The 13,440-nt window shown below is 33.9% G+C and overlaps 1 protein-coding gene across 1 annotated transcript; it reads right to left on the bottom strand.

Moving 5' to 3' along the window:
- Positions 1 to 10,847: 10,847 nt before the first annotated feature.
- On the bottom strand, positions 10,848 to 12,500 carry LOC108907094 (NADH-quinone oxidoreductase subunit B 2). Its single transcript, XM_018710618.1, has 4 exons — positions 12,438 to 12,500; positions 12,004 to 12,314; positions 11,761 to 11,949; positions 10,848 to 11,460 (listed from the first exon to the last, which is right to left on the bottom strand). The coding sequence occupies exons 2-4, from the start codon at positions 12,312 to 12,314 to the stop codon at positions 11,322 to 11,324; spliced, it is 639 nt and encodes a 212-aa protein (XP_018566134.1). The 5' UTR covers positions 12,438 to 12,500; the 3' UTR covers positions 10,848 to 11,321.
- Between the last annotated feature and the right edge of the window lie 940 nt (positions 12,501 to 13,440).

Genomic DNA, 13,440 nt, shown 5'->3' with positions numbered 1-13,440 from the left:
ATCGGTACTTTCCTACCCTGTATATGAATTCATCAAAATTTAAAAAAAATAAGTACACTAATTGAACCTACGGAAAAAATTATTTAATTTATTTATTCACTATTCGACTTAAATGTTTATTAAGTACTGTACAAAAATAAAGTTTTGGGTCAAACGATGAGACACAGTTTTTTTTGTATTTTTTTGAGGTACAATTGAATGATGTAATCAGTTTTTGATTTTTTTTAAATTTAAACAAATTATCAACAATTACTGAAAAAGTCATTTTTATTTTTTTGCATTTTTGAGCATGTTTTTGAACTGTGATTACAGATTTTTTTATTTCACCAAAAAGTATGCCAAAACGAAAAAAATTATCACCGACAGAACTCTGTACGATGATTTTTCTAAGTAGAATTTTTCTTTGAAAAATGTGTCAGACCGGAAAAATTTAATATCTCGGAAACTTCTTGATTTTTTTATTTAAAAAAATTGTGGTTGTTTAAGACAGAAAGGTATATTTTCACCAAGTTTCATCAAAATTAAATTATTTTTGCGGAAATGAGAAATTAAAAATGAAGAATCAGAAAAAAAACGTTTTTCGCATTTTTCTCGGAAATTTTGAAGTTATCTTAAAAAGTGACTTCTACAAAAGTTGTAGATTTTTGCATGATCTACAACTTTTGTGTTTATTATAAGCGCCTGTACCATTTCCACTTATAAAAGTCCAGGTAACAATTTTTCTTTCTCCAAAAGAGTTATTTCGATCGGTCTATAGGTATATTGCAAAATTTGAATTTCTCTTCTTAGATCATGCACTCGTTAGTAAAAACAATTAGGTATAATGCTATTTAATAGTTTGTTAGTGATATTATGTCAATAGTCAGGGCCATGGCAAAAACATGAAAATGTAAAAATAAACCCTCTACTTTTGCAGGAGAGGGTATAATTTACACCGTAAGGGTTGTACATTAAACAAAATATTGTCTTTGTTATTGAAAACTTGGTACACCCGTACGCCACTGCCCTGTTAGCCGAGTAGTATTTTCCTACTTAAAAAAATACTGATATGACCAACAACATTGTGATATTTAGAAAAAGTTAGAAATTAAATAGAATTCCAATAATTCATCGTTTCGGAACTCGTTAAATTCTGCATATGATCCACATACATATCTAATAATCTGTAAACTCACTTTAGTAATCTTATTTTCATGGAAAAAAAGTGGTTGATTAATATTTTGTTAGCATTTGAAAACCAGGAAACCAACATAAAGTGTTGTAATACTCACTTGGTGCCAAAATTATGTTGTTTAAGCCTCGTTTGAAAACTTCTTGTACAGTGTAATATGTGGACCAATATTGATTTCGTCATGTTGGCTGTACCGTGGCACATACAGGGGGTTGTGGATTTTCTCCCCATTTGTGACAAGGTAGGCTTGTAATAAAAGTAAGTCATATTCGCATGTAGATACCTGCCTTCTCAAATACATTTCGATATGTAGATAAATCACTGTGCTCTATTTAATGTTTGTTAGGAAACAATTTTTTATGTGTACGATTCTAAAAGAATCGAGTGATGTAATATATAATAAATAATATTGTTTCTATGATATTAGAAACATTAGTCATACTTTTTCAGTTTATTTTTCCTTTCCCTACATCTTTTCCCAAGTTAAAGGAAAGAATCATACTCGAAGAATAGGGAATATGGTGAGAAGTTTCATATACAGGGTGTTCTGAAAGCCCGTCGGGGAACTCCGGGAGGTGATTCTATGGATTAAAGTAGTAACAGTATGTAATGAAAATTTTTTTTGAATTGTCAATTGTTTGCAAGTTAGCTTGTCAAAGTTAAATTTTTTTATTTTTCTATTTAGATAACTTATTTAATTCAAATTCAATGAATCTCACATTTAGCACACCCAACTAAGTAGATCAAACTCTATTGGACCAGTCATAGAAAAGTTTCATTATGCGCCACTAGAGGCCATTTTACCTAGAACTCCAAATTTGTTTTCATAATTTTTTTCTTTTGCTAAACGTCACAGAAATGAAACATTATTGAAAAGAAAAATAATATCAGAAAAAATTATGTACTCTTAGGCCGGTGTCCCATGCATCCGAATTCTGACGATACGAAGGTCCGAAAGTGTTCCTATTGGTTAATATACATTCAAATTTTTACCGCTCATTTTCATCCGAAAATTTTTAAATTCATTCGACGTCGGAAAAAGTAGAAATAATTTTAACTTTTATCCGAAATCGTACGTTTTTTAACCTCACTTTTTTATTTTTTAACATGCTATGATTGTTGTTTGGTATATTTACAGTCAAATAAATGTTATATTATAATGTCGAATGCAGAAAATATAATACAACGTATATTTTCTACGATATATACCTATGGTTGTCATTTGAAAATGTTTCACCTTCATCTTGTAATAAATTCCATGGTTTTATACTTGATTTCTATGAGATTAATTTCGGATGCATGTGAATTATAATATTATCGTACGTATGAATTAAAATATTTTCGGATATCGTACATCGGAATTCGGATGCATGGGACACCGGCCTTAACTCTTTTCATTGCTCCAGATGGATTAATTCACTTGAATAGTTAAATTGGATCAGGCTGCTTAAACCATATATATTCTCAACCATGCGCATTAGTGACTCGGTTCTTGCAATGCTAATGGGGAATTTTTGTGGGCGGAGCTTATTGCGATTGTGACAAATATTTTTATGGAAGGAGGTACTGGTAATAATGCCAAAATGTTCATCTCTCTTTCAGTTTCTTTTTAGTACAGCTGTCGATATACTGTACTTTATTTAAAATAAAATCATAAAATTTATCGTAAATCGTAATGTAAAACTATAAGTGGTCTAACTGCTCCAGACGTATATACTCGCACGCAATGAACTTTTGTGCACGGCGTGGTAGCTATGTTCAGACGTATTGCGCAGCAAAAGGGTTAATTCAAGTCGATAGATGTAACCATTTAGTAGGAAATCACTATTAAAAGACAAATCTGAAAATATCATGGTTGTTGACGTAAAGCAGTGTCGTACTATTTTATTTAGAAAAATATGGCACCAATACCCTGTATCTTTGCCACTGGAGCATATAAATTTTAGAAAAAGCCTTCAGATTTTGGACAATGTTTACATAAATACTTATGCCCAATTTAAAATTATTTCTCTTACTAGTTTTTAAATTAAAAAAATTAAAAATATTTTTTGAAATTTAACATCTTGTATCTTTTTAACGAAGTATCCTAAATAAAAACTATATGAAAGCCCTTAAAATTCACCAAATACGAGGTTTCATTTTGGGTCATCATATGTGAATCACCCTGTATAGTTAAATTGCGAATGAGTTAGAAGGGCAGCAGGTTGAGAAGTGAACTGGAAAAAATTTAGTCAGTAGAATCTTTGCAGTTACTAATCTGGTAATAAATGGAGACTAGTGAGTGACAGAATTAAATAATTGGAAAGTGATCACATAAATAGTCAAACTTTTGGATGAACATGTCCCACAGTAACAGTATGCAGATTCAAAATAAAAGTGTTGAGATACGTGCAGTTTTAGCACCGTTTGTTTGCAAGGAACTACAAAGAAAAAATATAAAAACAATTGTTTCATAGCTGTGCTGTAAAGAGGCTGTGACTCAATAAATACTATTCTTCCCTACCCCTAGCAAAGTGAGGAATTTTAATTTGACCTTGGATTGTCCCTAGAACAAGCGCTTTTAATGCTGAGAGAAAATTTAGAAAAACGTCAAGCATTTTCTTGCCCTTAAAGCTTAACAAAAAATTGTTTAAATTTGAATTTAGTAGGTCTCTCCCGAAAGGGTAACTGTTACCGTTCGATTCTTCAACATGGTATCTACCCAGTGACACAGTGTTAACGAGGCCTCTGTTGTGAACTGCCAAATTATTAGATTCAAAGGGTTCAATATCTAGGAAAGCTGCTAAAGTTTATCATCCACTGCCTAGGAGAGAGATCCTAGATATTAGGTTATGAAGGGTTGTGTTGACTGATTTACCTGCCTGGTACTTGTGTAGAGCATTTTCCCTCAACATCCCATCCCTTATATTCCTATCCACTATTCTCTTTAAAGTTTTAAGGAGACGTGACGTTAAACTTATCCGACAATATGCCTTTGCCTCAGTGTAAGATGAGCGCCCCAGGTTAGAAATGAACGCCACATTTGTTAATCTCTATGCCAGCGGTATACAACCTAGTGCAATGAAGATGTGATTTAGAACTGGAGCTAAACAATTCACCCTCTATTGTAAAAGTACATGTAGAACTCTATCGGCCTCGGGTGATTTAAATAGTTCAAAAGAAGTTATTGCCCATCTTGCCACGTGACTGGCTTATCACCTTCTTAGCAATCTCCCAGTTCTGACGAGACCGGTCATTACCCTTTGTTAATGATCTCAGTTATGTTCATCTCCCTCCACGGCTTTATAACGTGGAACCTGGTAGAAGTAGTTCCTTTCAGTTTTAGTGTATTCTCCATTCAGTTTCGTAAGAGTCCCAAGTTTCACATTACTGTCCTTCGAGAGAAGTCTCTGGAATTTAGTGCACTGTCACATCCGTCACCCTCATCTCGTCAACATCACAAGGGTCTGGCATTTCTTCTCAACCTTATGGTTGATTAACCTCCACACCCTTGTCTTTAGGTTTCATTGAAATGCCCTCGAATCCACACAGGGAACTTGGTGAAATTAGGTAGGTCCCTAGGCTCAACAGCATTGTTATAGTCCCTTCCCAAGGCACCAAGCTCGCTGTGGTTTGTTTCAGCCATTGTAGACTCTCCTCGTTGAAGGGGGGAAACGTTAGCGATTACACTCCAGAAAGCGCAGCATGTGCCCTCAACTGCGATCCCATCATGGCTCTCAGAAGCGCTGTCTGGACAAGTCCCATCTGTTCGTCATCCATTTGGATCTCTGGGTATTCATGAGAGACCATCACCTCCTCAAAGATCTTGTGCTGTTCTGTTGCCCTAGGCCTTTTAAGAACGGAACGATCGGGAGTTGGCCCCCTGGCAATGCCCCATGTCTGGTGGACGGCTGGATACCATGTAGTGCACCAGGTTCACCAAAGAGATCATTCATGATGCAACATTTTCACTTACCTCCGCACAATTCAGCTCTCAGCAGGATGCATTTGCACCATAGCTTGGGTAGTTGATCTGTTTCTTAGTTTTCACTACTATTCGAATATGATTCACAGCACTATTTGAAATGGATCAGTTAAATGAGAAAGAAAAAATATAAACTGTTATGTAGCAATATTTGCACTTTAGAATCCAGAAGTATTTAGTTCATTATTAGTGTCAATAACAAAAACAGAGTTTTTTTAAACATTAAGAGGGCTCTATAGCAAATAGGCAACCAGTATTACATTTTTATAGATTTTATTACACAGTTTGTCTAAATATGAATCAATGCACAAATACAGACTTTCCCCCATACTAACTGGCTCGTCTTGGATCCAGACATTAAGTCAAAACTGGAGGATGAACAGAAGATGTAGACAGACTCATTGTTAACAAATCGAAGACAAGATGGTCCAAGAGCCCTAATACAAATGGTGGCTTAATATGAATTAATTGAAGGGGACCCTTTATGCCCAAAATGTGGAGATGGTGAGTATATCCCTATCCATCTTCTGCGACAGTGCCCAGTCTTCGGAAGGTTAAGACATCTTCTTTGGTACCGAAGAGTTGCAAGGGGATGGGGTGAGGGACCTGCCATGGATCAAAATCCTGACATACATTAGGGCATAAGGTAGGTTCAAGGAGGGTCGGAGGCAAACAGTGGATAGGTAATGGGATGGCAGGGTAAGCAAAAAGCGCCCACTTGTGGCCTAATTGCCAGGTTGGGGCCGCCCCAATCTACTACTACCAACTGTGAAATATTTCTAGTTAGGAAAAACTAAGTTTCAACAACCTCTTCACTGACCCCTGTTGATACAGACACAAGAGTTATTTAATTATTTTTTTTTGCTTTTCAGTGTTATTCATATGTCGTTTATCCCTCTTGTGAGTCAAAGACATCCCTAAAAGCCGTAAAGAACAGTTGACAACTCTCAATTAAGTCTGACCCCAAGAAATAATAATAAAGGCTTTCTTTTTCTGTTATATCTATTATGATGACTAATAATAAAACACAAATGGAACTCAAAATTCACAAATGATTAACAATATTTTTTCAACAATTTAATTTAGTTTTGCCCAGCTACAAGTATCACATCAAAAAAGTAGATAATTTTTCACGATTACAATATAAGTCAAGTCAAAAACTGTAAATTCTTTTGAAAGTAGTTTTTGGAACATAACTGTTATGAATGATGTGTTGAGAAAATTATATTCATATTTGTTAATTAGGTAGATAATACCTAAAATACTATAAAAAACTTTATTAAAATAGTTCTTTCATTACTATTCACATATACTATACACAATATAAATAAATAAATTTGTTCTATTTCACACACAAAGTTTTAGTAAAATGGTTAGTGTAATATAGAGCAGCGGCATTCAAACTGTGTTCCGCGGAATCCTGGGAATCCCCACAACCTCACTGGGGGTTCCGAGACTCAACACTGTCAATAATTAAAAATTTTGAAATTAACAATACCGGTCCTACAAAATTAAAAAAAAATATATGCTCTTAAAAGTATTATTTATAAATATATAATCAGAAAAAAATGTGTTCGAAAATTTTTTTAGGTGTATAGGGGTTCCCCAAAAAATCGAAATGTTGGCCGGGTTCCATAAGTCGTAAAAGTTTGAAGACCGCTGATATAGAAGATTTTACAAACCCACGGTGATTTGGTAAAAAGGCCAAAACACCAATTATATATATTATATTGTTATAGCAAATGAGGAATTCTGAAATATGGAACTATATTAATAAAAAATGTTTTTGTATACATGCAAATTTAGCCATCATGCACTTTGTTAATAACAAATTGGCCCCAAAACCAAAACATTAGAGATTTACATTTCAGAAATACATATTTATTGCTTTATTGTACTGTGCAGAAAATAGTTTTAGGTATAAGTGTAATAATTCTAAATATTATTAAAATTGACATATTCGCCCCTTTGCCATTTAACCGTTAAAATATTATTAATCAGTTCAATATTTAAAACTTTACAGAAATTGTTAATGAAAAACTCAAGTGGACAACATGTACAATTAGAAACACGGACAAAAGAATTACTACTATTTTACCATTATTTACTTTCTGCACCATATCTGCAATGTGTTAATTCTTTTGACTTTTTTCTGAAGTTGCAACACGCCATAGCAGAGGGCCTCTGCCGTTGGAGGACATCCTGGTACATAAATGTCTACAGGAATAATTCTCACAACCTCTAAAAAAAAATATGAAAATGAAATAAAAAAGTTTCTACAATATTTTTTTTAATTCTCCCCAACGACCATTCGCTGAAAATACAGGGTGTGGCTATTACCCTTGACTATAAGTGTATATAGTCAAAGCTATTACTGACCGTTAGGTGTATTTGAGGTGCGAATTTGAAGATTTTAGGGTGTTGTTATTTTCGCTCCTTTTTTGTAGGTGTTGTTAATGTTTTGGTGCCCTTTACTTAATTTTTGGCGTTAAATGAGGCCTCGATAATTTGGGACCGAGGGGGACTATCCCTCTTTGTCCTGCCTTATCTCTGTAGGTCTGGGCAGCCTTGTGAAGGAGGGCCCCGTCCATCGTCTACCCCGACCACAAGCATGGCCGGTGTAGGCGCTTTGCGCGACCTCCGCTCTTGCCTTGGCTGACCCCCCAGCAGGGGAGCCTTTTCTGGCGCTCTTCGAGTCTTGATTTTTCTTTCTTCACCGGCTTGTCTAGCCTCCCGTGGGGTAGTCGTCCTGAGGAGTGGGTTTTTGGGAATAACTTGTAGCTAGGGAATGCACGCGGCCTTTGAGTCAGTGACTCGCGGACCGGTGCGGGGATAGGGTACGTCAGGGTCACTGCGCAGTTTTTCTGCAGCCAAAGGGGGAACGGTTTTTTTGTAATTTGTCTCTTCATTGGTTCTTCTTTCGCCCTTTCCCGCATGCTGGGGCTTTGCGGGAAAATTTTGGAAGATGTGGTGAATTTGTTATTGTTATTTTTCCGTGCGATCAGAGAGGTAAAGCGCCGTGTTGCATGCGAGTCAACCAACGCATTGTCTGGTGCAGCCGAGACATGTTATGTGTTGGCGGCGAACAGGGCTTCGTCGTGGTTTGGCGGAAGAATTTTTGTAAGAGTGTTCCTACGTTGTGTGTAAGTAGGTAGGTCGCATATAAGGATATTTATATAAATATTCTTGGGTCGCATGCATTGCTTGATACATGTCTGGAACAGCTCGGAGGCAATTGCGATGATGTTTGCGTGGTTTGGCGGGAGAATTTTGGGAACATCGGTGAAAATGTGGTTTCTTGCTCTACGCCCCCAACTCTGCCGCGCAATAGCTCGTCTACGATGATTTATTTTGGCGAGAAGTGTACCTTCCGTGGATCTTCTCGACAGATAAATGAAAAATGTGGAAATTTGGGTGAAAACTGAGTTTGGCTTAGGATTCCTCTTATTTGGCGGGAACAGCGCCTTTTAGGGATCCTTTTGAAGGATTGGTGGGGTTTTTCGACACATGGGTGAAATTCACTCGTCCTACTACGAAAATACATATACATTATACGATATGAAATTATTTTTAGGAGATTCAGAGGGATTGCCTTATTTGTGGGTGTGTGTTTGATTGAAAAACAGGCCAGTATCTCCATAGATAAGAAGTATCTCTTTTGTAAATATGTAATGACATTTTGACATTATTGTTTTCTGAGTTTATCTTTTATTTTACCAGTTTAATATGTGCTTTACCAGTTTTTATTAAATTAGTTTTGTCTAAGCAGAAAATATAGCACATTGAAACGTGTGTGTGACAAGGTGTTACTGCAGATATAGATTTAATAATTTTTATAATGGAATCTGTGAGCTTAATAGGAACTGTACTATAAGATAAAATCACTTAATCTCGTGCTAAGTATAGACCTGTGGTATTCAACCTTTTTTTTTCACGGATCAGTTCAAAAAAAAGTTTATATTCAAGTACCCCCTTATCTAAGTCTTAGTATTGTCAGAGTTGGAGTAAATATACTTTAGTTTTAGTTAGAGTTATAGACAGGAGATATTAGACTGAAGTTTGACGATGTCTTTCTCGTTTATGCCTCCGAGAGTACTGAAAGGTAACCGAGAGACAAGTACAATAAACTAAATTTAAAAGGGACACCTGTGTGAAAATTCAATTTTCCTTTTCAAAAAAATAATATGTACAGCGACGTATTTCTCACTTATGCCATGTTCATAAATTGAAGAGAAGTATCGATTTTATCACAACATTTTTTTGGCATAAGTGTCGCAAGGGACCTAAAAATGGAAAACTTTGTAAGAAAATGTGAAAAACATCTTTATTTGTCTACCAATTTCTCATTAATGCCAATTAGAAATATGACATTATATTCGAAAAGCTCATAAAAAACATTGGCATAAGTCCTACTAAGGACTAAAGAAAATAGGGCTTTGGAAAAGCTGTGGAAAATTAATTATCAAATTTTCACATAGGTGTTCCGGCAGGCACATCGGTTTTTTCCATAATCTTACTTGTCTCTAATGTATCTTTCAGTACCCTAAAAAGCATAAATGAGAAAGACGTCGTTGAACTTCTACGAGTATCTCCCGGTCTATTAGTAGAGGGCCAGAGATCATGGTTAGACGTTAAGTAGTAGGTAAATATTATTCTTTTTTTAATTATTTACTTTAGTGCCCAAGTGAATACATTACCTTTAGTATGTACAATATTTATATTAGAATTTAGACATAGATTAGTTAATTATAAATGAAAATTTGAGCTTATTTATTAGCACAGATTTTTAATACGTGGCTGGAGATTAAAGTAAGTGTGAGAAGTTATGTGAACAAATACAAAATTATATAATATTGTACCTGAGATAGTGGAATTATTTAATTATTAATTTAATTTTTCTCGAATTTTAGGTCATATAAATTATTAGACCATTTTTTGTTTACCTTATCTTTCAGAATCTATAATAAAAGGAACTTATATGAAGGCAAAATTAGAATTATCCCTGCACAAGGAAAGTTTATTAGTATTACTATAAAATAAATAAATGTGTAATATAATAAATATTTAAATATCTGTTTAGTAAATTTTAAAAATGGAAAAACATGAATATATTGCAAACTATCAAAACAAATATATTATATTGTTTGCAAGTTACAGCTTGTCAAAATTAATTTATTTTATTTTTCTATTTAAATAACTTATTTAATTCATGTTCGATTAGTCTCTTATTTGGCACACCCATTAAAGTAGATTGGACCGGTCAGAGAAAAGTTTCATTATGCGCCGCTAGAGGGCACTTTACATAGAACTCAATATTTGTTTGGTTCATAACTTTTTTCTCTTGCTAGACATCATGAAATTTAAACATTATTGAAAAGAGAAATAAAATCATAAAAAAATATGTACTCTTTGTTCAAGCTGAATTTTTTCTATTATTTTTCTTTTCAATAATGTTTAAATTTCTGTGATGTCTAGCAAGAGAAAACAGTTATGAGCAAAACAAATTTGAGTTCTAGGTAAAGTGCTCCCTCTAGCGGGGCATAATGAAACTTTTCTCTGACTGGTCCAATAGAGCTTCATCTACTTAATGGGTGTGCCAAATGAGAGACTAATCGAACATGAAATAAATTTAAATAGAAAAATAAAAAAAAATTGAATTCTGACAAGCTGTAACTTTCAAACAATTAATTCGAAAAAAAATTTTTAATACATATTGCTATTATTTTAATCCATATAATCACCTCCCGGAGTTTCAGAACACACTGTATATCACTGTAATTAACAAAAGGAAAGGATTCCAAATATCAACAATATACAGGGCGTTCCATTAAAAATAAAACAAAAGTTTGATTTATAACGTCGAAGTGCAATAGCCAATTGTTTTTTTTTATATATTCATATTTATTTGAAATGAGATACAATTTCATAAGACTTTAGTCTTTTCCATTTTTTTTTATGTGACACTGTACATAAAGCTGTTGCAAAATGGTTTAAGAAATAGAAAAAATAAATATAAACAAAATTTTCCTTTATTTTCCATTGATTTTGCAACAACATTGTTTGACTTAAAACTTTACATTTTACACCTATTTTTAACAATTATAACACTGTTAGGCAAAAACTCGAGGGATCAGTATGTACAATCGGGAACTTTAGAGAAATAAATGACTATTGATTTGCTATTATTTACTTTCTATACCACATTTGCAACGTGTTGAGCCTCTTTACTTTTTTCTGAAGTTGCAATACTCCATACAAGAGGGCCTCTGCCGTTGGAGGACATCCTGGTACATAAATGTCTACAGGAATAATTCTATCACAACCTCTAAAAAAAAATGTGAAAATAGAATAAAACAATTTTTTTTACTTCTCCCCAACAACCATTAGCTGAAAATCGAATTTAACATTTTTTAACGTTCATTTTAACTGTTCGGTGAATAAATTGTGTTTTTTTATTAATTTTAATTAACATAATTAGAAATTTCATCACTTCATCCCAGAAAAAGAAATAGGTATCACAAATTGTTCCAATTTAATTTACTGTAATGATTAGATATAATAAGCTTTTTTGCTGTCCGATTTTCAATTGGAGAAGTTTGTCACATTAATTCAAAACTTTACTTACCTTACAACTGAGTATGAATAATGGTAATATCCACCTCCATTTGCACAACTGCCCATGGAGATAACCCAACGTGGCTCAGGCATTTGGTCATATACCTTTCTTAACGCTGGGGCCATCTTATTTGTGAGAGTGCCAGCTACTATAATCACATCGGCTTGACGTGGAGAGGCACGGAAAACAACACCATATCTGGTAAAATCAAATACTTTAAAATATAATAATTATTGTAGAAGGTAGAAATACCTGTCCATATCATATCTTGGTGCAGCAATGTGCATCATTTCAACAGCACAACATGCCAACCCAAAAGTAAGGGGCCACATGGAGCCTTTTCTACCCCAATTCAGTAGGTCATCTAAACGTGCCAGAGCATATTCAGCCAAGTTGCTCCTTGAAACTTGATGTGGTGAATACGGTCTGTCAGCTGGTACCGGTTGAGTTGATTGATCTCTCTTTTGTAGTTGTACATTACCAAAACTGCCACCAGAAAGATTCCTTAATACATTAGCTGTGGTTAGTGCTTCCTTGCACGGTAATAAAGCACTTCGTAACATCTAAAAAAAGAATTGTTTTTCTAGGTTATGGCCTGCGCTGCACTAATGGATTTTCATATTACATATTAACACTTTCCGATATATGTTATATAGCGAAGTATTAAATATATTAGTTTTAGTTACCTTATTTGTTATAAAAAAAATTATGTTTAAAAACGATATGACAGTTTTACGTAATAATACATTCTCCACCACCACACATTTGACAGCAAACTAACCATCTCACATCCACATTCCACATCTACAATTTACAATTTACCTTTCTTCTCTACTCACAAATTAACCTACTCTCATATGAATAACTAAATAAGAGGTTTTTATTCAGTGTATTCTGTCGACAGCAGGGGCAGAGTACCGCCATCTGTAGCTGGTGCAGCAAACGAAACACTCGGAAACCACAGACCATATAATAATTAAGGAAACTGCATTGGAAAACACAATTAGAGTAACCATTAATTCTACTATCTAATAGATGTCGCTGCACCATAATTGCGGTAAATTTAAATGTAACAAAATACACAAGGAATAAAAAGTGTTTCATATAAGTAATAGATCAGAAATCATCTATTAATAGTTTAAGTTAATCATTGAAATTAACGCGAACCATTAACAGCTGTTGTGAGAAAGTTAAAGCAGTGATACTTAAATGTGTGACAAATATGCAAATTCATTTTGTTATGAATTCCAAAATATTTAAGTATCAAAAAAATGTACAGGGAGACTTGTAATAATTATTTTTTAAAGAAACCATTAAAACTGCAGATTTTATAGAATTTGAAAGAATTATTTACCTGCCGTTATGTAAAATGCATTGCACAGTGACTTGACAAAAATTATTGTTAGACACATTTGTTTCTAATTGGTTTTCATCAGTACCATGTAATATACTACACTTATAGCACTTATAGCAAATAATAATTTTAAACATGCATTTCGGTTTTTTAAAAGGTGTAGGTGAAAAATCATCCTAAATTGAAGTTCGGCAACTCGTACTATGAAAATTCTGTAATATTACGTTAACAAATTGTTTTGCTGAATGTTGGATACTATCCGAGGATTCCGAGGTGGATATTATTACAATTAATAGGTGAACTTGTAGTTGATCCTAAAAATAATGTTGGCACAG

This window comes from Anoplophora glabripennis, unplaced genomic scaffold, assembly GCF_000390285.2.
Source record: "Anoplophora glabripennis isolate ALB-LARVAE unplaced genomic scaffold, Agla_2.0 scaffold281, whole genome shotgun sequence".
In the NCBI taxonomy this organism is placed as follows: domain Eukaryota; kingdom Metazoa; phylum Arthropoda; class Insecta; order Coleoptera; family Cerambycidae; genus Anoplophora; species Anoplophora glabripennis.
The sequence above is the reverse complement of the archived record's forward strand: the minus strand, read 5'-3'. Positions and strand labels throughout refer to the sequence as shown.

Bases quoted from the DNA above. Each gene is read 5' to 3' on its own strand.
- LOC108907094 (XM_018710618.1), bottom strand. From the start codon at position 12,314: ATGTTACGAAGTGCTTTATTACCGTGCAAGGAAGCACTAACCACAGCT. The intron at 11,950-12,003 runs GTATTTCTACCT...TGATTTTACCAG, and splicing joins CCAAGATATGATATGGACAG to ATATGGTGTTGTTTTCCGTG. The intron at 11,461-11,760 runs GTAAGTAAAGTT...ATTTTTTTTTAG, and splicing joins TATTCATACTCAGTTGTAAG to AGGTTGTGATAGAATTATTC.